General features: G+C 40.0%; 1 protein-coding gene across 1 annotated transcript in view; it reads right to left on the reverse strand.

Annotated features, from left to right (window-relative positions):
- Positions 1-27,409, reverse strand: part of LOC132497793 (dystonin-like) — a 504,834-nt gene that overhangs the window by 177,148 nt on the left and 300,277 nt on the right. The window contains 8 exon segments of the mRNA XM_060111281.1: positions 5-467; positions 1,516-1,670; positions 1,963-2,056; positions 5,125-5,252; positions 5,743-5,838; positions 8,152-8,271; positions 15,393-15,499; positions 15,595-15,707. Of these exon segments, the coding sequence (XP_059967264.1) occupies positions 5-467; positions 1,516-1,670; positions 1,963-2,056; positions 5,125-5,252; positions 5,743-5,838; positions 8,152-8,271; positions 15,393-15,499; positions 15,595-15,707 (1,276 nt within the window).

Genomic DNA, 27,409 nt, shown 5'->3' on the forward strand with positions numbered 1-27,409 from the left:
TTACCTGCATCTCATCAACCCAATTCAAAAGATCCTGGACAAATTTCATGTTGATTTCCTCTTCTGTTAAATTCTGATCCAGTAAAGACGACTTGAGAAGGGGCTTTCGGATCTGCATCAGCTTCAGAGTTTGCAGGGAATTTGTCTCCACTCCTGAGCTGAAATTTGGAACTAATCCTGATGGGAAGCCAGGTGTATATGCAGGAGTGACAGATGGGGTCAGGCGGGAAGTCAGCCCTGATGACAGACCTGAGGTCACGCTGGACGGGGTCAGGGAAGGCGTTAGACCCTGGGTCAGCCCTGAGTTCAGACTGGCGTTTAAGGTCTGTGCAAACCCTGAGTTTAAACTCTGAGTGATTCCTGATATCATGAGCTTCGTCTGCTCCGCTGTCAGCACACGGCCTTTGCTGTACACTGAGGAACATTCATTCCTTAAGGCCAGGATGTCATCGCGCAGTTTTGCAACCCTGAAAAGAAAATCAAAAGGGACAAGCTATAATATAAGAGGCATTCTTCTCAAAGAGTGAACTCTAATGTAAACTAGGGACTTTAATTAACAATCGTGTATCAATATTGGCTCATCAGCTGTAACAAATGCATCACACTAGTGCAAGACGTTACTAACAGGAGAAAGGGCTTTGAGGGGGGATATGGGAACTCTGGACTTTCCACTCAATTTTTCTATAAACCTAAACTTCCCAAATAAATAAAGTCTATTTTAAAATGTCATTGTAATCATATTGATGAAAGTTTGCATCACAATTTTTTTCACTGAATGTTGTACTATAAGTACTCTGCATATTATCACGATTTTTATAACTATAATTTATAACGAACACAATTACTACACTATAATATGATCATTCTCCTACTGTTTGACATGTCAGATTCCAAATTTTTGTTACTATAAAATATTTCTGACATGAACAAAGGCTTTTTCTCCTATATTTATTTAGATATTTTCTATATTTAGAATTACTATAGATTCCTAAAAGTGGACTTACTGGGTCAAAGCATCATTTATAATTTTTGCTTTATATATCTCATATATTTAGATATTTACATATATAATATATATAGTATTCAACCTGAAAGGTTCCATTCCTACTCCCAAACCTACTTCTCAGAGATACAGATGTTTATGCACATATATTCCTTCCAATACTTTATTAGAAACATCTTCATGATAAGATAAACAGAATACTGACATGCTGACTTAAAAGGTAATTTTCTCATACTGTCCCTTTTTCAAATATCACACATGAATATTTCAACTGTATGTTAGTTACTACAGCATTAAATATTATATGTATCATAAAATTTTTTTCTATTACTTATCTTTGCAGAACAAAACCTACTAAACATACCCAAATATGACAGAATTAACGTGACACATGTTTTCAACAAAAAAGAGCTGAAGAAATAGTTCATAAAATTGTCACACTCTACATTCTTAATGCAGGTGCCATGAAACAGTCACCCAGAAGGACAGGGCTGACTAACAAGCACTCTTACCTCTGTACCAACTGGTCTGCCTGGTAGTATTTTCCATCAATAAGAATCTGTACATCAATTACATGCTGGCGTAAAAGGTTCTCACATTCAAGGACATAACCGGCAATTTCTGCTTCATTCTGAAACTGCACCCCGGATTCTAATCTTTTAGAATCCTGTATTTTTAAAAGAACTCAATATTAATTCTACATTAATTAATTAATTAAACAAGTTTCAAGACTAGCCTCAAATATAAAACTCGAAGTATTAGAACAGAAGCTATTTGGATTTTCTCTGATTTCCCTTTTGCTTCAAAAACATGTTTTTCCTCAAGAAAGCAAAGTAATCATAATCTTTAACAAACTTTGTTTCAGTAGACCAATCTATCCAATGTTATGCAAAGTTTTAGTTCATCCGAACACACTGACCCATCTACTGCAATCCCAACTGCTCCGAAAATGAACTTACAGACTGGAGAGCATTTCGGGCAAGCATCAGTTTGTCTTCACAAATGACACTGCCCCTCTGAACTCGGCTGGCAATCTGCTGCAACATGTCCAACCTAGAAGAAGGAACGCAATAAAATAAAGCCTCTCCCTCTAAAGTCGTAGAGTTGGCCATCCCTGAAAAATGCAGCCCACCAAAAGAAAAAACACAATCCCACATCAATGACTCCATACCTGTGTCCATCAAAGGATTCATTGCCAAAGCTAATGCAGGAATTGATCAGCGTTGGACCACAATGAACTGAGAGGAAATTTTCATTTGAATCAAGACTGGTTCGTGTGCTAGTCGTGTTACTAAACACAGAATCACTGCTACGGTAACTGTAACTATGGCTGTGCATTCTTATCCTTGCAATGATGTTCCTTCCTCACCATTAAAAGTAGACTCAAAAGTAGAAGGTCTACAAAAAGTGTTACTTCTAATGGTGAAGAGTGGCAGCTGAATGGTACAGCTTTTAATGGCTCCTTAAATATGCCCCAACGTGCATATTCAACACACAGCAAATAATACACTGATAGCTATTCAGAAGAATCTCACCTAGAGCCATGGGTTTACTAGCTGAGGTCTGCCTTTTGTAGCCTGCACTAAAGCCCTACAAGTATGGACAAGGCAGGCTGACTGGGGCGTCACTGGAGAAGACTTGCCAAATATTTTCACCAAGAGTCATCCATTTGCAACTGCCTCAAAAACAACTTTGATGCCTCCCAGGAGCCCAGGTACAATTAGAAAAGGTTATTCCGGCAAATCATCAGCTAAAAGAACACAAATAGTCAATCAGACCCTGATCACAGCTTTTTAGAAAAGGCCAGGTCTGTACTGAACAACACTGGGTTAAAAACTGATACTTACAGGCACCTATAAACAAATGAGTTTGAGGAGAAGCAAAGTACTTTTCCTTTTTAACCACCATGGTGTTTGTTGATTAGGTTAAATTAACTGGAAAATTGTCCGTTTACCTTTCTTTATAGGATTCGCTCCCAGGAATGTTAGGTCTAATCGTACTAAAGTTACTTTACATTTTTAAAAGCCAAAGTGTTAAGAAGAATATCAGTGCAATGCTTGCAAATTTAATTTGTCTGTGCTTATTTTTCCTTTCTATAGGTTATTACCTGGCCTAAGATCATTGGCTCTTTCGCATCTGTCTTTTACACACTCCCATGCTGCACAGCTATTATTTTGCAATACAGAGTTAATGCCAAAAAAAAAAACTTGTTGCATCAAGAAAAATGAAGGCATTGAATCAGCCAAGCTCCTAAGTATTTTCCTATCCCTAACACTGCAAGACCAAACTGTTGCTTCTCCACCTAGAGGTAGATACTGTTCTTTTCAGAAGGCAAGAAAAGGAAATTTGAGAGTGCCATGTCAGATATAGTCAGGAAAAAGAAAAGCACAAATAGTAATAGCAGCCAGCACCTAACATTTCTGAAGCAATTGTTACATGCCAGGAAATTAACTCATCATTTTACAGACATACTCAGAACCACCGAATGCTGTAGGTACTATTACATCCTGTTTACAAACGAAGAAACTGAAGCTTAGAGAGGTTACTGAATCTAAGATTACATGGCTTGTACACTGAGCTAATAATTCATCCAGGATTGACTGGCTCCTAGACCTCGAACTCTTAACCATAGCATTCTTTCATTAACATATATTAAAATCCAGCTGCTATTCTGTCGACTAAAATCTACTGTGTACTCTTTTCTGTGGCATCCTTTTCCACTCTTTCCGATGAGAAGCTGAGCATCCCATCTGAACCACCCAGAATTATCTCCTCCATAAAAGGTCCATCCTGCGTATTTCGAGCTTATTCTGGTTCTAATGACCTAGTTATGTAGACAGAACATGCTGCTTTAACAACAGTGTCATCAGTGATTTAATAAAGGCCTGACAAGTTAGAATTGCCCCTGTATCTTCAACACATTAGCTCATATTTCTTCCATGTGGAAGTTACGAGGGGGCGCAGAGAGCATCAGGATACTGATAGCAGGTGGGGTGGTAAGTGTCGGCGACACAAGGAACTACAAAAACAGGAATTTGTCTCCACGTTACTAGAGCTCACACTGTAGAATGGGCAGCCCTTAACCAATCACAGACACATATACAAAATTACAACGGAGATGAGGGCTATGAAGGAGGAATCCATATAGACAGGAGCGTTATCACCAAGACGTCTGAACCAACCTGGGAGACTGTGGAAAGTTTCTGGAGGAAATTACATTGAAGCCGAGATCTGAGAAAGATGAGGAGTAAAGAGGGGATGAAACAGACTTCCCAGCCAAAGGATCAGACAGTGCAGAGATCTCATACATGGGGGAGGCTGGGACCTTGGCAAGTCAGAGCTCCTGAGAGGCAGACGGCGTGACCACACTGCAGAAGCGAGGTGGCGTGGGGCCAGTCGGGTCTGAGGGCGATGCCTGGTCTGGCCACCAGTCAGGCTGTAAGGCCAGCCCCGTGGACTCAGGCCACACAAGCCACACACACCACAAGTCAGGCTGGGATGTAAAGACTACCCCAGAGACCCATCCATCCAACAAATGTGTCCTGAAGACCAAGGAGGACCTTCCCCGGCAGCTGGGTGTAGCGGGAGAGAAAGGATGAAGGTCAGTGATGTTTTCAGGGCAAAAAAGCAGAGAGGGAACTTGAGTCAGCATTTACTGAGTGTTCTCTAGAAGCAGCCTCACTGCCCTTCAAATAGAGGGTTCACTGCCCCGTAAAAAGAGGGCCGTAGCCAAAAATACAAGAAACAAGATAAGTTCATGGTTAGTCTATGTTATGTATGGATGACCTTCTGGATCCAGGCCTTGGCGACTTTAAAGTCAGTTGGAGAAATTCTCGCGGGTCATCCTGACTGGCTTTAAAACCGTAACCATCGTATGAGATGAGATTTTACACACCAACCTAGGCCCTCTTCAAACACTACTTCACTGATCCCTCCTCAAACCTCTTGGAAGAGTTTCTAGACAAGAAAATGGAGAATCAGAAAGGCTAAGTGACTTATTCAAGGTCACACAGCCAAGTGAATGAAAAAGGTAAATGTTGGTCTCCAAAGCTTAAGTTCTTTCCACGACACACGCTGACCCCTCCCACTGGACACCCAGGGCAGAGGACATCCCCACTCACCTTTCCACTTCGGGACGAAGAGCCTTCTCCCTCTCAAGCATGGCAATGATGAGCTTTCCCCACTCCTTTTCTATGTCATTGGGATGATAACCTTGAAGGAGTTTGATGCGTCCAAATTCTATCCAAATCTAGAGAAAACAACAACAAAAAAGTTAATGTGAAGCAAAGACGTAAAAAATTATGTTTCTTACATCAAGGTAGATTATTAAAGATAATACTGGATACCTTACGATACCACTTATATGTGGAATCTAAAATATGACACAAATGAACTTTACGGAATAGAAACAGACTCACAGACATAGAGAATAGACGTGTGGTTGCCAAGGGGGAAGAGGGGTGAGGGAGGGATGGATTGGGAGTTTGGGGTTAGCAGACACAAACTATTATATATAGGATGGATAGACAACAAGGTCCTACTGTATAGCACAGGGAGCTATATTCATTATGCTATGATAAACCATAATGGAAAAGAATATGAAAAAGAATATACACATATGTATAACTGAATCACTTTGCTGTACAACAGAAATTAACACAACACTGTAAATCAAGTATACTTCAATAAAATTCTTTGAAAATATTACATTTGACAGTACAAAGGAAATTTCTGCTTACCTCTAATAATTTATACAGGCGTTTAATTTTTGATTTTTCTGTCTCCTTTGGTGGAATTTCTGTTTCTTTAAACTGTAAATACTGAGTATAAAGTGCCTACAAAGAAAGGGAAAATAAATGAAGGGCCAAACTTCAAAGACCTGTTTTCATTATCACATAATGCCACCACTTCAAATGCTATTTACTCTGTCTAGTGCCCTCGGTGGCATTCCTAAACAGACACTCAAGGACGCTGCTGATGCCCAGCCAGTCGGTGACCAGGCTGTATGGGATCTGAGGAGGGTGTAATCATGGCTATGAGCCCTGATGCAACATAGGCTACCCAGCCCTCTGGAGAGTGAAAACCACAGCAGTATCTACTATGGCTCCGCTGACAATCTCTCATTATCCAAACAAGAAGATACAAACTTTAAAAGATCCACTTCCGGGCTTCCCTGGTGGCGCAGTGGTTGGGAGTCCGCCTGCCGATGCAGGGGACACGGGTTCGTGCCCCGATCCCGGAAGATCCCACATGCCGCGGAGCGGCTGGGCCCGCGAGCCATGGCCGCGGAGCCTGTGTGTCCGGAGCCTGTGCTCCGCAACGGGAGAGGCCACAGCAGTGAGAGGCCCGCGTACAGCAAAAAAAAAAAAAAAGATCCACTTCCAAAATGCTGTACTTTAGCTTTTAGTTTTTGGAAAAATCATCTGATGCAATTCCCATAAAAAGGGGTGGGGAGCATTCTCCTCTATTTCATGGTCTATCCTTGAAAACAGAATTCTCATCAGATAGATGGGACTAAAATTTCATTTCAATGTCCCATTGACCAAATTAAGCAGAACTTATAAGTAAACGAAGACAGATGCTATTGGTCGCTGCTATTATTATAAAAGTTTGGACCATATAATTAAATCACTATCTAATTTATAGATATTAACTTGGGAATCTCTTAAATATGTTTATTATATTTATTAACAAGGACCTTATAAAAATTATGTTGATAAAGCATCTCCACATTTAATAAGTGTATGCTAATTATTTCATCCTAATTCGTGCTGCTTTAAAACAAGTCCCTGCAAACATTCAGGCAGACACATTTCTTTGAAGGATTCCATTTCATGTTTTGCTGGCTAATAAAATTATTTGGTATTTCCCCACAATATACTTTTTTCCTGTATCACGTCCTATCCCAGGCACCAGTCAGTAATCTGTGTAGTCGCTCGAACTTCTTTAATAATTTAAGAATCTGTATTAATCAGAAGCCAGCAAGAATTTACTCAAATGTCTGGACAAAAGGAATCCATCTGGAAATAAATGGAACTCGAAATCTGAAAATTGGTTTAAACTCAAAATGCACCATTTCAGGATGTCCATAGGTGAATAAGCACGGAATGCCCTCATGGACTACCCACTGTTCACAGCAGACATGCTGGTAGAAGGGGGAGGAAAGCTTTCCTGCCAGGAGAGGTTCCAGCCACAGAGGCAGACATCACACAAACAGCTTCAGAGAGAACTTAAACAGCATCACATCGACACACACCAAGGAACTTTGTGCCAAGGACAAGTCCCCCATGGCAACGTGAATAAAAGCTATTCCACAGATGTTCCATATAGACGCATGGACACAATTACTAACTTTAACAGGGCCCACCCCGGGTTAGGACCGTTTTTTGCAATGCTAGTCTCATCCAGAAAGCAAAGTCTGCAATTCAAGGAATTAGACTTTGTTGTTCATACTCGCATTACCCAGTTCTTGAAATAAAGTACACTACTTTGCTATGACAAATCCCAATGTACAAAATGAGACAACTTATTTTCAATACGTTTCTATATCTGTACTATCTTTTAATATTTCTATAATGTCTCTGCTCAAAGAGATGGACCCAGGTTCTTAGGTAGTAGTAAATGTTCTACTAAACCAGGAACTCATTTACTCTGGGAGTCAGGTATGTATTTTTGAATTCGTGGTGAAAGACGGTATGTACCTCTTGCCGTACCACATGAGCCTCTGAGGCCGTTTTTTAACAGGATGTGACCACAGGCACAGGCCCTGCCACGGTCACATTGCACAAGCTCCCGCCCGCCTCGTGCCCCAGCCATCTGCTGGCTCCAGGCATCTCCCAGGCACCAAAAAGAATCTGGCAACGTCACTTCCAGAAACCTTCCCAAATTAAACCTTAAAACTCTCAACAATTCAAACCAAAGGGACTATACATTTCTTTAAGATGTTGTCACTATTATCTTTTAATTATTAACGTTCACTTCCATTTTCTCTGTACAATAGGAGACGAATAAATAAATAATTTGCCTGATGATTAGTACCTTGCCAAGGGCAATTTTTCTTCAATTTCTGAAATGATAGAACCATTTCAGCATTATTTAAAAGTTTAATAATAAACTCAATCCTACTTAACTTCTATAGGGACACAGACCTTGAGTTCTACGGGATTATTAGGAAATGTTCTCTCGGACATAGTGGTCACATGGTGTCTGATCCACTGGACGAGGTAGTTGACCATATTCTGGTATTCAATCCATTTGACTTCAACATCCTACAACGAGAAGATGGCAGAGAAGGTCTATATCTGCAGATTGTAACATTCACGTCTAACACAATCTGGCCAGAGGTCATTCTGTGGATTTGCGGGGCTTTAAGCCTGATGGAGAGGACCAGCTCAATGTTTTCTTCCTTTCCACCCAGTCCTAATCCTTTCTACTTAAACAGCCTTCAAAACACACTATCAACATCTGACCACTAAGACTAGCCTAAGGAGTGCCAGCTCTATCCAGGGATCCAGGCTGCTTGAAGCACTGTGTTACAAAGGCTTCAGAGGCTGCATTGAAATGTAGCAGAAAAAAAAGAACACTGTGATCAATCTGAGGTGTTTTCCAGGCACTCAAGAAAGGCACTCAAAAGGTTTAGCCTGCATAAGCCAGGTCAGTTGCCCTCTCTGCCAACCTTTCTAAGTCCACCTTATATCTGAAACTCAAAGAGCTACGCGATACATAGGACACCAGACAGGAGTGAAAACTAGAGGAAATGTACATGTGGGATGATTCAAGTACTGTTAGGCAAACATTTTTTAAAATGAAGGAGACTGGAAAATTGTAAACTGCTATATTCAATTAAGTATTTGATGACTGCTTATGATGTTCAAAGCATTGTGCTAAGCACTGTAATAAAAATATAATACTTCAAGACATGACCTCTTTTATCAAAGAGTTTCTGTCTAGATGAGGAGGCAAGAGAGAGTCATAATATAAACAGTTACGCAAAACGAAAAGCAGCATTTAAGAAGTGCCGAAATAACAGAAACGGGTAGTACATGTGAGGCGCTAAGGTAAGAATTAGGTGAGCATAAATGTGCCTCAAAATGATCACTGAAGGTTTCCTAGGAGAGGGAATCCCTGAACAGTTGTACAATGACCAGTAATTATTGGTGGCTGGCAGAAGGAGCAGAGAAAAGATGGGGGAGGGGAGTCAAGGGAGTCAGGACTCTGAAACAGAAATGCCCCGGTCACCACAAACAGTTCATGTGGGGAATGATGTGGGTAAGCAGAACTGATAAAAGGCAGAATTGTGGACGTCAGAACATCTAGACTGGGTTGAACCTTACAAGCCACATGGAGCCACGGAAGTTTTTCTAGCTAATGTGGCAACAATGGGCAGAGTTCATGGGAAGAGAAAAACAATGGAGAAAGTAAAGCCAAAAGAAAGCTCTCATCCTTATTCTAGTGAAGGGATAAGAGTGAGGAACTGGGTACAGGCAGTGAGAAGACCAAGCAAGGAACAGCCACAATAACATTTTGGAGCAACACTCAACCCTGAGTCACTGGCAGACACTGAAGCAGAGGAGGAGCATGGGACCAAGTCACTTGGGCACCAGCCTTTGTGAGAAAGAACATGAGGAGAGAATGGAAACAAGCCTCAAGCAATAGCACACAGAGGCGAAATAAGAGACCTGAAAGGGGAGCTCCCAAACCTTCAAAGTGAGACAGAATAAAGGAGAAATCTGCAGGAGTGGAGAAGTCAGGGTGAGGGGGGTCCCCCCAAATGCACGTCATGTACAGGGTGCCCTGTCCTCCAGAAACGCACAGCACTTGTCAGCAGGACCCGCACAAAACGCACCGCTGAAATGAACTGCACAGACTTTGGGAAGCAGTGGACTAAATAAAGAGCCCAAAGCTGCTTGTCAGAGACCGTGCCCTGCTACGAAGAAGCTCTGTTAATTTGGCAAAATCAAATCGCCCTCCTCCGGGCCTCACCTTTAAATGAGAAGCCAAGGCAGAGCTACCTTATATCCTGGGATCACATAAGTTAAAAAACTTGAAAGTGATTTCAAAAGTGAGATATTCTCTGCATACCTTCTCTGCAGAGAAGGATACCAAATAGGGCAGCTGTAAAACAGCAGTAAGTTTAAAAAGAAAATCTCTAAATTAAGTGACCTATTAACTCAAATCCTTTAAAAAATATTTGATAATTAAAAACTGTAAACTCATACAACTTGACAGCAAAAAAAATAATCCAATCAAAAAGAGGGCAGAAGACGTAAATAGACATTTCTCCACAGAAGAAATACAAATGGCCAACAGGCACATGAAAATATGCTCAACCGCGCTAATTATTACAGAAATGCAAATCAAACCTACAACGAGTTACCACTTCACACTGGTCAGAATGGCCACCATTAGAAAGTCTACAAATAACAAATGCTGGAGAGGGTATGGAGAAAAGGGAACCCTCCTACACTGTTGGTGGGAATGTAAATTGTTGCAGCCACTATGGAGAACAGTACGGGGGTTCCTCAGAAAACTAAAACTATAATTACCATAAGATCCAGCAATCGAGCCTCATCTACCAGAGGGCAGACAGCAGAAGCAAGAAGAACTACAATCCTGCTGCCAGTGGAACGAAAACCGCATTCACAGAAAGACAGACAAAATGAAAAGGCAGAGGACTATGTACCAGATGAAGGAACAAGATAGAACCCCAGAAAAACAACTAAATGAAGTGGAGATAGGCAACCTTCCAGAAGAAGAATTCAGAATGATAGTGAAGATGATCCAGGACCTCGGAAAAAGAATGGAGGCATAGATCGAGAAGACACAAGAAATGTTTAACAAAGACCTAGAAGAATTAAAGAACAAACACCTAGAAGAATTAAAAAACAAACAAATAGAGATGAACAATACAATAACTGAAATGAAAAATACACTAGAAGGAAGCAATAGCAAATAACTGAGGCAGAAGAACGGATAAGTGACCCGGAAGACAGAATGGTGGAATTCACTGCCATGGAACAGAATAAAGAAAAGAGAATGAAAAGAAATGAAGACAACCTAAGGGACCTCTGGGACAGCATGAAACGCACCAACATTAGCATTATAGGGGTGCCAGAAGGAGAAGAGAGAGAGAGAAAGGACCAGAAAAAATATCTGAAGAGATTATAGCTGAAAACGTCCCTAACATGGGAAACAAAATGGCCATCCAAGTCCAGGAAGCGCAGAGAGTCCCAGGCAGGTTAAACCCAAGAAGAAACATGCCAAGATATGCAGTAATCAAACTGACAAAAATTAAAGACAAAGAAAGATTACTAAAAGCAACAAGGGGAAAATGACAACATACAAGGGAACTCCCATAAGGTTACAGCTGATTTCTCAGCAGAAACTCTACAAGCCAGAAGGGAGTGGCACGATATATGTAAAGTGATGAAAGGGAAGAACCTACAACCAAGATTACTCTACCCAGAAAGGATCTCATTCAGATTTGATGGAGAAATCAAAAGCTTTACAGACAAGCAAAAGTTAAGAGAATTCAGCACCACCAAACCAGGTCTACAACAAATGCAAAAGGAACTTCTCTAAGTGGGAAACACAAGAGAAGAAAAGGACCTACAAAAACAAACCCAAAACAATTAAGAAAATGGTAATAGGAACATAGATATCGATAATTACCTTAACTGTAAATGGATAAAATGCTTCAACCAAAAGACACAGGCTCGCTCAATGGATACCAAAACAAGACCCAAATATACGCTGTCTACAAGAGACCCACTTCAGACCTAGGGACACATACAGACTGAAAGTGAGGGGATGGAAAAAGATATTCCATGCAAATGGAAATCAAAAGACAGCTGGAGTAGTAATACTCATATCAGATAAAATAAACTTTAAAATAAAGAATGTTAAAAGAGATAAGGAAGAACACTATGTAATGATTAAGGGATCAATCCAAGAAGAAAATATAACAATTATAAATATATAAGCACCCCCAATATAGGAGCATCTCAATACATAAGGCAAATGCTAACAGCTATAAAAGGGGAAATCAACAGTAACACAATAGTGGGGGACTTTAACACATCACTTACACCAATGGACAGATCATCCAGACAGAAAATTAATAAGGAAACACAAGCTTTAAATGACACAATACACCAGACAGATTTAATTGATATTTATAAGACATTCCATCCAAAAACAGCAGATTACACCTTCTTCTCAAGTGCACACGGAACACTCTCCAAGACAGATCACATCTTGGGTCACAAATCAAGCCGTGGTAAATTTAAGAAAATTGAAATCATATCAAGCATCTTTTCCAACCACAACGCTATGAGATTAGAAATAAATTACAGGGAAAATAACATAAAAAACACAAACACATGGAGGCTAAACAATATGTTACTAAATAACCAAGAGATCACTGAAGAAATCAAAGAGGAAATCAAAAAATACCTAGAGACAAATGACAACGAAAACATGACAATCCAAAACCTATAGGGTGCAGCAAAAGCAGTTCTAAGAGGGAAGTTTATAGCAATACAATCCTACCTCAAGAAACAAGAAAAATCTCAAATAAACAATCTAACCTTACACCTAAAGGAACTAGAGAAAGAAGAACAAACAAAAGCTAAAGTTAGTAGAAGGAAAGAAATCATAAAGATCAGAGCAGAAATAAATGAAATAGAACAACAACAAAAAAAACAACAGCAAAGATCAATAAAATGAAAAGCTGGTTCTCTGAGAAGATAAAACTGATAAACCTTTAGCCAGACTCAAGACGGAGAGGACCCAAATCAATAAAATTAGAAATGAAAAAGGAGAACTTACAACTGACACCGCAGAATTACAAAGCATCATAAGAGACTACTACAAGCAACTCTGTGCCAATAAAATGGACAACCTGGAAGAAATGGACAAATTCTTAGAAAGGTATAACTTTCCAAGACTGAACCAAGAAGAAACAGAAAATATTAATAGACCAATTACAAGTAATGAAATTGAAGCTGTGATTAAAAATCTTCCAACAAACAAAAAGTCCAGGACCAGATGGCTTCACAGGTGAATTCTATCAAACATTTAGAGAAGAGGTAACACCCATCCTTCTCAAACTCTTCCAAAAAATTGCAGAGGAGGGAACACTGCCAAACTCATTCTATGAGGCCACTGTCCCCCTGACCTCAAAAGCAGACAAAGATACTACAACAAAAGAAAATTACAGACCAATATCACTGATGAATATAGATGCAAAAATCCTCAACAAAATACTAGCCAACAGATTCCAACAACACATTAAAAACATAATACACCATGATCAAGTGGGATTTATCCCGGGGATGCAAGGGTTCTTCAATATATGCAAATCAATCAATGTGATACACCATAGAAACAAATCGAAGAATAAAAACCGTATGATCATCTCAGTAGATGCAGACAAAGCTTTTGACAAAATTCAACACCTATTTATGATAAAAACTCTCCAGAAAGTGGGCACAGAGGGAATCTACCTCAACATAATAAAGGCCATATATGACAAACCTGCAGCAAACATCATTCTCAATGGTGAAAAATTGAAAGCATTTCCTCTAAGAACAGGAAACAAGACAAGGATGTCCACTCTCATCACTATTATTCAACATAGTTTTGGAAGTTCTAGCCACACAATCAGAGAAGAAAAATAAAAGGAATCCAAATTGGAAAAAAAAGAAGTAAAACTGTCACTCTTTGCAGATGACATGACACTATACATAGATAAACCTAAAGATGCCACCAGCTAATCAATGCATTTGGTGAAGTGGCAGGATACAAAATTAATGCACAGAAATCTCTTGCATTCCTACACACTAACAACGAAAGATCAGAAAGAGAAATTAAGGAAACAATCCCATTCACCACTGAAACAAAAAGAATAAAATACCTAGGAATAAACCTACCTAAGGAGGTAAAAGACCTGTACTCAGAAAACTATAAGACACTGATGAAAGAAATCAAAGATGACACAAATAGTTGGAGAGATATACCATGTTCTTGGATTGGAAGAATCAATAGTGTGAAAATGACCATACTACCCAAAGCAATCTACAGATCCAGTGCAATCCCTATCAAATTACCAATAGCATTTTTTACAGAACTAGAACAAAAAAATCTTAAAATTTGTATGGAGACACAAAAGACACTGAATAGCCAACGCAATCTTGAGGGAAAAAAACGGAGCTGGAGGAATCATACTCCCTGACTTCAGACTATACTACAAAGCTACAGTAATCAAGACAATATGGTATTGGCTCAAAAACAGAAATATAGATCAATGGAACAGGATAGAAAACCCAGAGATAAACCCACACATCTATGGTCACCTAATCTATGACAAAGGAGGCAAGGATATACAATGGAGAAAAGGCAGTCTCTTTAATAAGTGGTGCTGGGGAAACTGGACAGCTATATGTAAAAGACTGAAATTAGAACACTCCCTAATACCATACACAAAAGTAAACTTAAAGTGGATTAAAGACCTAGGTGTAAAACCAGACACTATAAAACTCTCAGAGGAAAACATAGGAAGAATGCTCTTTGACATAAATCACAGCAAGATCTTTTTTGACCCATTTCCTAGAGTAATGGAAATGAAAACAAACAAACAAAGAAACAAACAAATGGGACCTAATGAAACTTAAAAGCTTTTGCACAGCAAAGGAAACTATAAAAAAAAAAAAAAAAAAACCAAAAAAAAGAGGAATCCCATGCCTGGGCGTATATCCAGACAAAACTCTAATTCAAAAAGATACATGCACCCCAATGTTCACAGAAGCACTATTTACAATAGCCAAGACATGGAAACAACTTAAATGTCCATTGGCAGATGGATAAAGATGTGACACATATACATACAATGGAATATTACTCAGCTGTAAGAAAGAATGAAATAATGCCATTTGCAGCAATATGGATGGACCTAGAGATTTTCATACTAAGTGAAGTAAGTCAGAAAGAGAAAGACAAATACCATATGATATCACTTATATGTGCTATCTAAAATGACACAAATGAACTTATCTATGAAACAGAAACAGAATCACAGACACAGACAGCAGACTTGTGGTTGCCAAGGGAGAGGGGGTTAGAGAAGGCGTGGAGTGGGAGGTTGAAGTTAGCAGAACTATATTCAATATCCTATGATAAACCATAATGGGAAATAACATTAAACAATGTGTGTGTGTGTGTGTGTGTGTATAACTGAATCACTTTGTTGTACAGCAGAAATTAACACAACATTGTAAATCGACTATATTTCAATTTTAAAAAGTCATATTAAAAAAACTGTAAAAAGCACTATCAGAGAATTCAGTCAATTCTGAGTCAGCAGCTTCAGAATGGAAAAATCAATACTCACGTTTGCACCAATGCCTTCACCACCTTCAGGGACTTTGGGAAATGCGTCATAGAGAGATGATACATAAGTTATTACTGATTTTTCATCAGGTGAGGAGACATCAACATCTAAAAGCAGCAACATGAATTATTTCAAAATGCTGATCAATTACTTTGGATCAGACTTTCCAGCCCGTGGACATCTGGTCAAAATAATCACTCACCTTCAGGATCCAGAAGTCTTATAACACCGATTTTTTCTGCTACATAGAAAGCGTGCTCTAAATTTGCAAGGTTGCTTTGAACAGCAACAGTATTCATGTCTATCAGGTCCGGCCTAGGAAAAAATGCACCATATTAATGGTGTTTTTCACTTGCCAATTCAACATGAAATTTACATGTATACCTATTGACATAACAACTCCTGCAAATATTATTATGAAGCCTGTGTTGAAATACAGAGTTTTTCATCCAGTCTTTAACACTGCCCATGTGAACTAAAAATGCCCCCTGTCATATCAGTAAACAAAGGATGTTGCAGCCTTGAAGCCATCACATTACAGCCACCCCGTTGAGACCTAAAGGAACTCAGGAAGGAAACAGGATGCCCGCCATCAAACCATTAGACACTGCAGTCACCCCTGATGATGCACCCTGCGAAGACTCAGAATGAGAAAAGCAGGATACTGGCCCCAGACAGCTGAGGTGCATATCAAAGGAATGATTTCAGTAAGCCCAGACTCTTGCATCTTTCCATAGAAAAGCGCTAAATTCCTTAACTTGAGATGTCTGCTTCTCTTTAATTAACAGTAATCATTTGATGTTCCAACTCCCTGGTCTTTGTTGCTCCCCACTTGCTGGCTCCCCACTTGCCTCTTCAGAGCAGTCCCTCAGAGCTATCTGAGATGCTGTGTCCTGGGATTAAGTCCTCAGTTTTGTCCACCGAATAAAACATAACTCTCAACTTTTAGGTTGTACATTTTTCAGTCAACACTCGCTTCTCTCAGAAACTTTTGTGTGCCAAAAGCAAATGTAGGAAAATATAACAATTTTAATGTACAAACTTTCAGCAAAGTCTACAAATTCCTCAAGATCAGCATATATTGAGTTGGCCAAAAAGTTCCTTCACATTTTAAGTAAAAATAAAAGACACATTTTTCATTTTCAACAAGAACTTTATTGAATAACGTATTCACTGTTTTGTTCCACTACCTTCTGCCATTTTTCAGGCAACTTCATAATTCCATCTGCCCAAAACTTTTTATCTTTTTGAGCAAAGAACTGTTCCAGGTGCCTTTTACAGTCTTCCAGGGAAATGACATTTTTTCCATTAAGAGAATTTTGTAAAGACTGAAATAAATGGAAATCCAAAGATGCAATATCTGGTGAATATGGTGGATGAATCAGAACTTCCCAGCCAAGCTGTAACAGTTTTTGCCAGGTCATCAAAGAAACATGTGGTCTTGCGTTACCCTAATGGAAGATTATGCATTTTCTGTTGACTAATTCTGGACACTTTTTGTCGAGTGCTGCTTTCAGTTGGTCTAATTGGGATCAGCACTTGTTGGAATTAATCGTTTGGTTTGTCTGGAAGGAGCTCATAATAAAGGACTCCCTTCCAATCCCACCATATACACAACATCACCTTCTTTGCATGAAGACCAGCCTTTGGTGGGGTTGGTGGTGGTTCATTTCTCTTCCGTTCCATATCATTGTACAGTATCTGCCTTTCATCACCCATCACAATTTGTTTTAAAAATGGAACATTTTCATTTTGCTTAAGTACAGAATTGCACGCGGAAACACAGTCAAGAAAGTTTTTTTCACTTCACTTATGTGGAACCCAAACATCAAAGCTATTAACATAACCAAGCTGGTGCAAATAATTTTCAATGCTTGATTTGGGTATTTTGAGTATGGCAGCTATCTCCCGCGTGGTATAAGGTTGATTGTTCTCAATTAATGTCTCGATTTGATCACTATCAACTTCAACTGGTCTACCCAACCATGGAGCATTGTCCAGTGAGAAATCTCCAGCACGAAACTTCACAAACCACTTTTGACACATTCAATCAGTCACAGCACCTTCTCCATACACTACGCAAATCTCTTTTTGCGTTTCAGTTGCGTTTTTACCTTTCTTGAAATAATAAAGCATAATATGCCAAAAATGTTGCTTTTCTTCTTCCATCTTCAATATTAAAATGGCTACACAAAAATTCACCAATTTTGACAAGTTTCTTTGTTTTTAATGCACGCTGCTATGATAGCTGTCACAATACAAGCTAACAAAATTGTTTCGAATGAAGTTAAAGACAACTAAGCACTACTAGCAGCATCTTAATGGAAAAAAACAACAAACCTTTTGGCCTACTCAATATATGAATATGTGTCGCATTCAATCTATTTAAACCCCACTACCTCAAAAGCATCCATCTAATCCAACTAGCAACTTCTCAGGGTTTCTCCCCAAACACAAAGAGCTTATGCCCAGTGCACTGTCATTCTCAGGGCACCCCCCACGCAGGATGCCCTTTCCTGTCACTGACAAATTCCTCAATTCTTCTCATCGGGAGCAGAGATCAAGCCCTATCTCCTCTGTGGTGCCTTCACTCATCTTTCCAGCCCTCATTTTTTTCCCCTCTGTTCCCTGAACTCTTTATAGTCTTGGGCCTGTGCCAGTTAATTTGGCACCTGGAATAATCACATACTTCTTTGCCCTCTAAATTCACTGTTCAATGTGCAGGCACATCTTGTTTCTCCCGACTGGTCAACTCTATGACTGTAAGAACCATGTGGTTTTAATGAACCTTTGTATTTTATCCTTCTGCTGAGATAAAGAGTGGCATATACATTGTAGACACTCAATAAATATCTACCAATAAATTGGTAAGTAGGTTGGTTAGTAAATTGAATCATAAATCATATTTTAGTCTTTCGACTAAAATAAGCATTAGCTTATATCTTCACAAGCACACATTACACACATACACACCCCAGATTTCACCTCTAATTTGTGAGACTTCCATGATGCTCTAAACCACAGGGATAACTGAGGCTGGCTCTATCTACATATAAGACAAGAAAAGACTTCCTGAATACTCCTTGAATACAAAGTGACAAAACACAGTAGCTGGAAACTTAACTCAAGGCCAGAAGCCAGTCAAGAAACTTTCCTCTCAAAACCAAAGCATTAAAAGAATGCAGAAACAAATGTGAAAACAGTAAAGTCTTCAAAAAGAGTGGCACCCACCTTTAAAATCTCTAAGAACCTGTTTCTCAACATCTAAGGAAAGGCTCTCTTTCCAACCTCCAAGGGCAATCTGCTTTTCTCAAAATAACCCTTTGAGGGTCTGCAGAAAGAGTGGGAGGGCTCAGAGGTAGCATGGGAGGATGAAATACAATTATTCTGAACACTATGAGAAGACTGTTTACATGAGGAAAATATATCATTTATCTTAGGGAGGGAAACAGCAATCTGTACTCTTATTTTTATCTGATGAGAAAGCAGACCTCCAAAGAAATCTAGTCACAGTTTTATAGCCCTTTGAAGTGTTCATAACCCTGATTTTTTTTTTTTTTTTTTTTTTTTGCGGCATTGGGTCTTCATTGCTGCACGTGGGCTTTCTCTAGTTGCGGCGAGCGGGGGCTACTCTTCATTGTGGTGCGTGGGCTGCTCACTGCAGTGGTTTCTCTTGTTGTGGAGCATGGGCTCTAGGCACACGGGCTTCAGTAGTTGTGGCACATGGGCTCAGTAGTTGCGGCTCGCGGGCTCTGCAGCACAGGCTCAGTAATTGTGGTGCATGGGCTTAGTTGCTCCGCAGCATGTGGGATCTTTCAGAACTAGGGATTGAACCTGTGTCCCCTGCATTGGCAGGCAGATTCTTAACCACTGCACCACCAGGGAAGTCGAGAAGTGTTCGTAACCTTGAAATGTAACTACCTACCTACCTATTTCCCAGGAATTATTTGGAAATTCTTTAATTCTTTTCACATTGCCACCCATATGATCACTGAAAAGGGAACCCACATTGATTATACAAACTATGAATCTACTGACAACAACAGAGGTAAATGACATACCTAAAAATAACATTTTTTATTCACACAGAACTATTTTGAAGAATCTTCCAACTTCAAGATTACTAAACAAGTGTGGATGATAGTCTAGACAAAAACAAACCTCTGAAGTTCAAAAAATTGTTTTGCATCCACAAAGTTCTGACATTTTAAAGAAATAAAAAACCAACGTTTCTGAGTTTGCCAAATCTCCGGACAAGAAAGGGCACGTTACCATGCAAAGCCTGCCATTAGCAAAGAAAGTAAACACTGAGTAATCCCCGAGAATGAATAAAGTCATTGAAGAATTTAGTTCTCCACTGAGAGAACAAAACATAAAACCTCCTTCAGAATGACATAGTTGTTTCAGCACAAAAGCAGCTGTGTAATGCATCAATCTGGGGTAAGTCATCTCTTTTTTCATGATATTTAACCCTTTAATGGCACAAAAGCTGCAATGGTTTTCCTCCACTGAAAGACTGCAGTAGACAAGCCTTAATGAAGGAAAATGTTTTTTTAAAACTACTGTGAAAAAGTAGCAGCCTCCAACTTGTCATAATTCTACCCTCCCCTGGTGTCCCTTTTCAGTCTCCCATCCTGCTTTTCCTCTGCTTGTCTGGAGCTTCTAGAAGTCACATGTGCTGTGACCTACCTTTCTTTCTCCTTCATCGCCTCACTGGGATCATATAACCCTTGAAAACTTCAACTATTTTCCACCTACAGAAGATTTTTATTTTCATTCTAAAGGTTCCATTTTACTGTAACATCTCCCTTTCGGGGCACTTTTACAGGAAATTTTATTCCCATCTGAGGTTTGACTAAGCAAAGGCTGTGAGCAATGAAGTTCCTGTATTAGTTTAGATAGTTGAGTGTTAACTAGTGTAATTTCCCTGTTCACTGAAGACCACTGAAAATTGTATAATGTAATCCTCTGCCACTAAAATAATATATACTAGTCCTTTTATGGAATAAAAGCCATTGTGACTCTTACTTGTATTATTATTCTATGATACTGTAATCTTTTCTAAATGACTCGATCATCATGGATAGCAGTTTTTAAAACATATTTATATCCCACCTTTTTCCCATTAAATGAGTAAAAACAGATTACAAATTAATAAAAACAAGAGATGGTCACATACATTTTAAATTAGAAATATAAAACCAAGATAAGGCCATAAGATGAAGCTGAAAGAAAGGCCAAAAATTGCAAGCCACTTCTATGCATGCTTAGTGTCTTTGATTTATTCCCAAAAATACAGGACAAAAAGGTATCAAACGAAACAGTAACGGTCATAATGCAAAATAATTTTGGATAAAAGTAATGCTTATCTTGCATACAACACCCATATTAAAAGTGCATTCTCCCTGGACAAAATACATATATATATACACCCACAAGCATATACACATATATATGTATGGTATTTATGTATATAGAGGCATTTGGAGAGAGATATATGTTTGTGTGTGTGTGTGTGTATATAAAATATAAAGATATCATCCCCACATTGATAGCCAAACTAGTGGAACATTAAAATTCTATAAGAGATTTTTTGGTATAGACACCCCAAACAGTCTTCAAACACTTTAACATATTAGCTCACATAAGAATTAGATATGATTCTGAGAGAAAATGTGACTTAGTGTCACAAATGGCTGAAGATTAGGCTTCCATATTTTATCATGTTAAACACCAATTAGCCCAACTACAAGGAGCATGAAGCAAAGTCAAAATACCTGGAAAGAAAGTCCTTAGAAATTGCCATCGGAACATACCAGAGAGGGCACTGATAAAAGTTAGCTAAGAAAAGAATACAGTAGTGCAGACACAAGATTACCAAATCCTGAACCAAAAATGTGACAACTACTGAAAGGACATATATAAGAAATATCAATAGTCAAAGTCCAAATCAGGATTTGTTTCCAAAGTATGGAAAAAAATGATTTAAATTCATAGAGTTTGTTTCAACCTAAATATCCATTGACAGATGAATGCATGAAGAAGATGTGATACACACACACACACACACACACACACACACACACAATGGAATATTACTCAGCCATAAAAAAGAATGAAATAATGTCATTTGCAGCAACATGGATGCAACTAGAGATTATCACGCTAAGAGAAGTCAGAAATAGAAAGACAAATACCATATGATATCACTTACATGTGGAATCTAAAATAGGACACAAATGTACCTATCTACAAAACAGAAACAGACTCATAGACATAGAGAACAGACTGGTGGTTGCCAAGGGGGTGGGGGGTGGGAGAGTGTAGGAGTGGGAGTTTGCCATTAGCAGATGAAATAGAGCAGAAATCAACACAACACTGTAATCAACTACACTTCACTTAAAAAAAAGGAAAAAGAAAAGATACATGCACCCCTATGTTCATAGCAGCACTATTTACAGTAGCCAAGATATGTAAACAACCTAAATGTCCATGACAGATGAACGGATAAAGATGTGGTACATACAAAAAGAAATTTCATAGAGTTTGTTGGTTGTACTGTCTCTCAGTTGGCACTCGGCAGTCATTTATGGAGTGAGTATAGACTTAAGTCTTGGCTACCCAGGATCTGAACCCTCAACCTATGTTTGAGAAATTTCCCTTTTACAAACATGAGGGAGAGAAGCAGAGTCTATCAATACAAAACAAAAACATCAGGTTTTTCTTGTCTCTCCTTTGCTCAGGAAATGTCCACTGCACACTTCACCCCAACGAGATGACATGACCTGGTCAACTCAAATTCTCCTGCAAGACTTGGTTCCAGCACTGTCTCCTCCAGCAAATGCTCTTCTCTGTTCCCAGTGTTCTGTGCTACCTTTATTTCTGTAGTTACCACAGTTTGTTACAACTATGCATTTGTCCATCTCTCACAGTGGACTGCGGGCTTCCTGAAGGCAGAACCCATGTTTTATCCACATCTCTATCCTCAATATCCAGCCTAATGCCCAGCACATGAACACTTGAGGAATGAATGGATAATAAAGGAACAGATGAGCTTTGTGGACTGAAAAGTACCACTAATTCCAATTTCTGGAGATAGTCTCCATTTTAGGTTTGATCCTTTTCTTTTCACTAATTTCTACAGACAAAGCCACCATCTAAGGCTTCCAATCAGGATTTGAAATCCTCATCAAAATCCATAGGGAACAGGATCCGATGTCACAGCTCCTCCATCACCCAAACAAATACACATGGTTTTGAGGTTTCCCAAGGGCTTTTCTCTACTGAAAACAATCTGGAAAATAGGCGTGGGGTGAAAACAACATGCAAGGGATCAATTATAACATTTTCAGAAGCACTAATTACTTCTCCTGGGTTCTGAATCCTCCCTTCTCGTGTTCTCATGTGCATTCAGCTTCAGCTTTTGGCCATGTTCCCAGCTGGGATGCCTTATAAAATAATAACAGTCACAAAACAACAATAGGGATTCATATGTATTGATATCTACTATGTGGCAGGCAGTGCACTACAGGCTTTAAAGGCACTGTTTCACTTTATCTTCTTGACAACCCTGAGCAGCAGGGTGTGTTATTGTCCTGAATTTACAGACGGAAAAACTGAAGCTTAAGGACGTTACATAACTGGGACAAGGGCAGAATCTGACAAGTAGCAGTCAGTATTTGAACCCAGGTCTGTCTCCATGCAAAGCCCAAGCCAAAATGCTGCACTCTGCTGGCATTATACACTGAGAACTCATCAAACAGTCGTGTCCAATATGAAGCTGAAAACTCAGGATAAAGAAAATACAGATGAATTCATGCTTCTGCTGCTGGGGAAAACGATACTGATGGTAACCTCCAGAAAGAAACACCACAAAGTGTATGTGCGCACACTGGCATACTCAGAAAAATAAACTGTAAGAATTAAGATGTAGTTCCAGCTTGTTAACAAAACAGTATTCATCGAATATACGAACGCTTCCCTTACTTGGAATGGTTTGATCCAGACTGTGCAAGGCCTGGTCATCTCTATTTTAACAAGGTTCGCCCCTTCCCCCAGGTGAATCTTATCAGGGAAGTTGGGAACTAAACCATCTTAGAATTCCCCTTGTCTCTAATCTTTCCTTTCAAAATTATTAACATTTTGTACTGGAAAAAAAATCCTCAATAATATCAGATATAACAAGACAAACAGGACAATCACAAACACGCCTTATACCCTCAACCAGGAGACAGCAAACCTTTTCATTCTTTTCCAGTGTTGATTTTTACTGTTTAAATCTAGAGGCAAAGAACACACTTAGGCCTGGAGTGGCGGACGGGGGTGTTTCATGCTGGTCTAACTCTGGAAGACACTATAAAATGATGACGTCGGGAAAAGATACCATTTGGTAACAGATTTTTTAATTTTTAATTTTTATTTTTTTATTGAAGTATAGTTGATTTACAATGTTGTGTTAATTTCCGCTGTGCAGCAGTGACTCAGTGATACATATATATTCTTTTATATATATATATTTCCATTTCCATTACAGAATATAATAGGATATTGAATACAGTTCCCTGTGCTATACAGTAGGACCTTTTTGTTTATCCATCCTATATATAAAAGCTTACATCTGCTAACCCCAACCTCTCACCCCATCCCTCCCCCAACCCCCTTCGCCTTGGCAACCACCAGTCTGTTCTCTATGTCCATGATTCAAAACAGATTGTTTTAAAAATAAAATCAAAACCACTGAAATAAACCTTGTGGTTTGAGACATCTGATCATCTGACAGGACACTGAGCAATAATTTTCTTTCTTAGCTGGAAAAAAAATAGAAAGTAGAATGGTGGTTGCCAGGGTCTAGGGGGAGGGGGAGGGGGAGTTACTATGTAATGAGCACAGAGTTTCAGTTTTGCAAGATGAAAACAGTTCTGGAGATGGATGGTGGTGATGGTTGTACAATATTGTGAACGTATTTAATACCAGTGAACTGTATACTTAAAAATAGTTAAGATGGCCAAGTTTACGTTACGTACCATGGTCCCTCAGTATCCATGGTGGATCAGTTCCAGGACCCACAAGGACACCCAAGTCCATGGATGCTCAACTCCTTTACAAGCCACCTCGCATAGGCAGTTCTGCATAAGTGGATACAACCAGCCCCAGATCGTGTAGTATTTTTGATCCCTGGTTGGTTGAATCTGCAGATCCCATTACCTACGGATACTGAGGGCTGACTGTATATTTTACCACAGTTTTTTAAAGTTTCCAAAAATTATTAAAGACAGGGCCTCCCTGGTGGCGCAGTGGTTGAGAGTCCGCCTGCCGATGCAGGGGATGCGGGTTCGTGCCCCGGTCTGGGAGGATCCCATATGCCGCGGAGCGGCTGGGCCCGTGAGCCATGGCCGCTGGGCCTGCGCGTCCGGAGCCTGTGCTCCGCAACGGGAGAGGCCACAGCAGTGAGAGGCCCGCATACCGCAAAAAAGGAAAAAAAAAAAAAAAAAAATTATTAAAGACAGATTTTTACATATTTGAGGGAAAAAGGCTATACTGAGGTGGAAAAAGGCTATACTGAGGTGGAAAAAGTCAAAGGGCTGTGATTCAGGTGTCCTGTGATTTAGTCCTAACTTGCTTTGACTTTGAACACACATCCAGACACCTGTGTCACACTTCCCGTCTACAAAAAATGTGTACAGGGTGGAGGGAGGGCGTTGGGGGCTGCTGCACCATATGGTTTGAAAAACCCCACTGATTTGCCCAAAGTCTCAAGAGAAGATCCATATGAAAGTACTTGGGGAACTAAGTACACAGAGCAATGTATAGAAGTTATTAAGAAGTTATCTATGGGCATACAAACAAGGTAACACAATGTAATCAGAGAAGCAGAATGTGGCACTTTGGTATGCTAATTATAAATAATCCTTCCCAGGCGACAAACTAGGAGTTCATCCACTCACTCAATATTTAATAAGCATCTACTATGTGCCTGGCAGTAAGGCATTAAGAATACAGGACTCCAGGGCTTCCCTGGTGGCGCAGTGGTTGAGGGTCTGCCTGCTGATGCAGGGTACGCGGGTTCGTGCCCCAGTCCAGGAAGATCCCACATGTTGCAGAGCAGCTGGGCCCGTGAGCCATGGCCGCTGAGCCTGTGCGTCGGGAGCCTGTGCTCCGCAACGGGAGAGGCCACAACAGTGAGAGGCCCGCATACCACAAAAAAATATATAAGAATACAGGACTCTGATTTCATTTCTCTAATAATTAGCAATTTTGAACATGTCTTCATGTGCCTACTGGCCATCTGTGTGTCTTCTTTGGAGAAATATCTAATTAGGTCTTCTGCACATTTTTCGACGCAAACTAGTATATACAGGATGGATAAACAAGGTCCCATTGTATAGCACAGGGAACTATATTCAATATCCTGTGATAAACCAAAATAGAAAAGAATATATATAATGTATAACTGAATCACTTTGCTGTACAGCAGAAGTTAACAAAACATTATAAATCAACCATACTTCAACAAAATTTAAAAAAAATTTTAAAGAATATTGGACTCTGTGTATGGAGAGCTCAGAGCTCTGAAGGGAGCTGGGGGGAAACCAGGAGAAAACCTGGTGGAAGAGTGCCAGGCAGGAGGCAAAAGCACACACGTGCACTGTGTTAGAGGGAGCGTGCGTACAAGGGGACCAGTGCTCTGGCAACAAGCCAGCAAGCAGCAGGGGGACACAGGGAGAGACGAGGCTGGATGAATAGCAGGACCCAAGATGATGCAGAATCTCATGAACTTCTTAAGGGATTTTGAACATTTTCCCAAGAACTACGGAAAACTATTAAAATGCATTAAGGAGGATTAAGAGATTAAGCTTTCAGCTCTGAGGTCAGACAGAGAAGAAATGTAAAAGGGTGAAAGTACTCCCAGAGAATCCAGGGAGAGGTCAGGGTGACTTGCAAAGGAACGTGGCAGCAGTGGGGAGAAGTGGACAGGCTGGGAGACAGAAGGTCAAATGCATAGAGCCAGGGGTGTAGGTACGGACGAGAGTCAACACAGAGAGAAGAGAAAGGCAGACAGGCAACCTTGAAGAACTCCCGTGTCCACCAGCCTGTGAGACAGTCTGAGTGTGGAAAGGGCACTGAGCAGGAAGGGTCCAGGAAACGGAGGAAAACCAGGGCAGGGTGGGGCCAGAAGAGAAAAAGAGCATTTCGTGAAGAAAAGATACCTGCAGTCAGTAGGGTCAAATGCTGACAAATAAGATGAGGCCTGGAAAATGTGTACTGGATACCCACATTTATCCTGAAATCACTCATGACCCTAGAAGAAGTGGTTTTGGTGGATTTGGGGGCCAGAAGCCAGATTCAAGTGGGTTGAAGAATAAGTATGGGGTGAAGAAATGAAAACAGAAGGTGCGGACAATTCTTTTTGAGAAGTCTTCCCTTTAAGGAAAGAAATGGTCTATGGCAGTAGATGGAAAAAAGCATGGGGTTGAGAGAGGGTTTTTTTTTATTGTTTTATTAATGAAGAGGCTTCAGTGGGCTTAAAATCCAGTGAGAAAGATCTGTTGAGAGAGAAAAGTTTACTAGAAGGAGAAAGAAGGTTTCTGAGGCAACAGTTGGGATGGGGTCCAGAGCAGGGGAGGAGAGGACAGCCCTGGAAAGGTGGAGGGAGGACGCCCATCAAACCGGGGAAAAGATGGCGAGATGGATGTAGAGGAAGGTAGGCTTGTATCTTTGGGAGCCAAAATAAAGACTTTCTACCTTCTGGCCTCAAAATCTTCTGAAAGCAGGAGTGAGGAAGGACAGAGGGTGTGAGGGAGAGAAGGGGTGAGTTAACATGTATAGAAGAGACGGCTGGGCAGAACCATGAGGCTGGGAATCCACCCTGAAGTTGCACTTTCTCCACTGTGCTTCATTTGCTGGGTACAGGCACAGAACAAGCAGAGAGCTGGGCTCAGACAGGTCAGGCTTTGCTGGGAAACTGGTGTGTACTCAGCAGCATGGAAGGAACTGAAAGGGATGCAGGGAGGGAGGAA

The sequence above is a fragment of the Mesoplodon densirostris genome, chromosome 10 (genome assembly GCF_025265405.1).
Source record: "Mesoplodon densirostris isolate mMesDen1 chromosome 10, mMesDen1 primary haplotype, whole genome shotgun sequence".
NCBI classification, from domain to species: domain Eukaryota; kingdom Metazoa; phylum Chordata; class Mammalia; order Artiodactyla; family Ziphiidae; genus Mesoplodon; species Mesoplodon densirostris.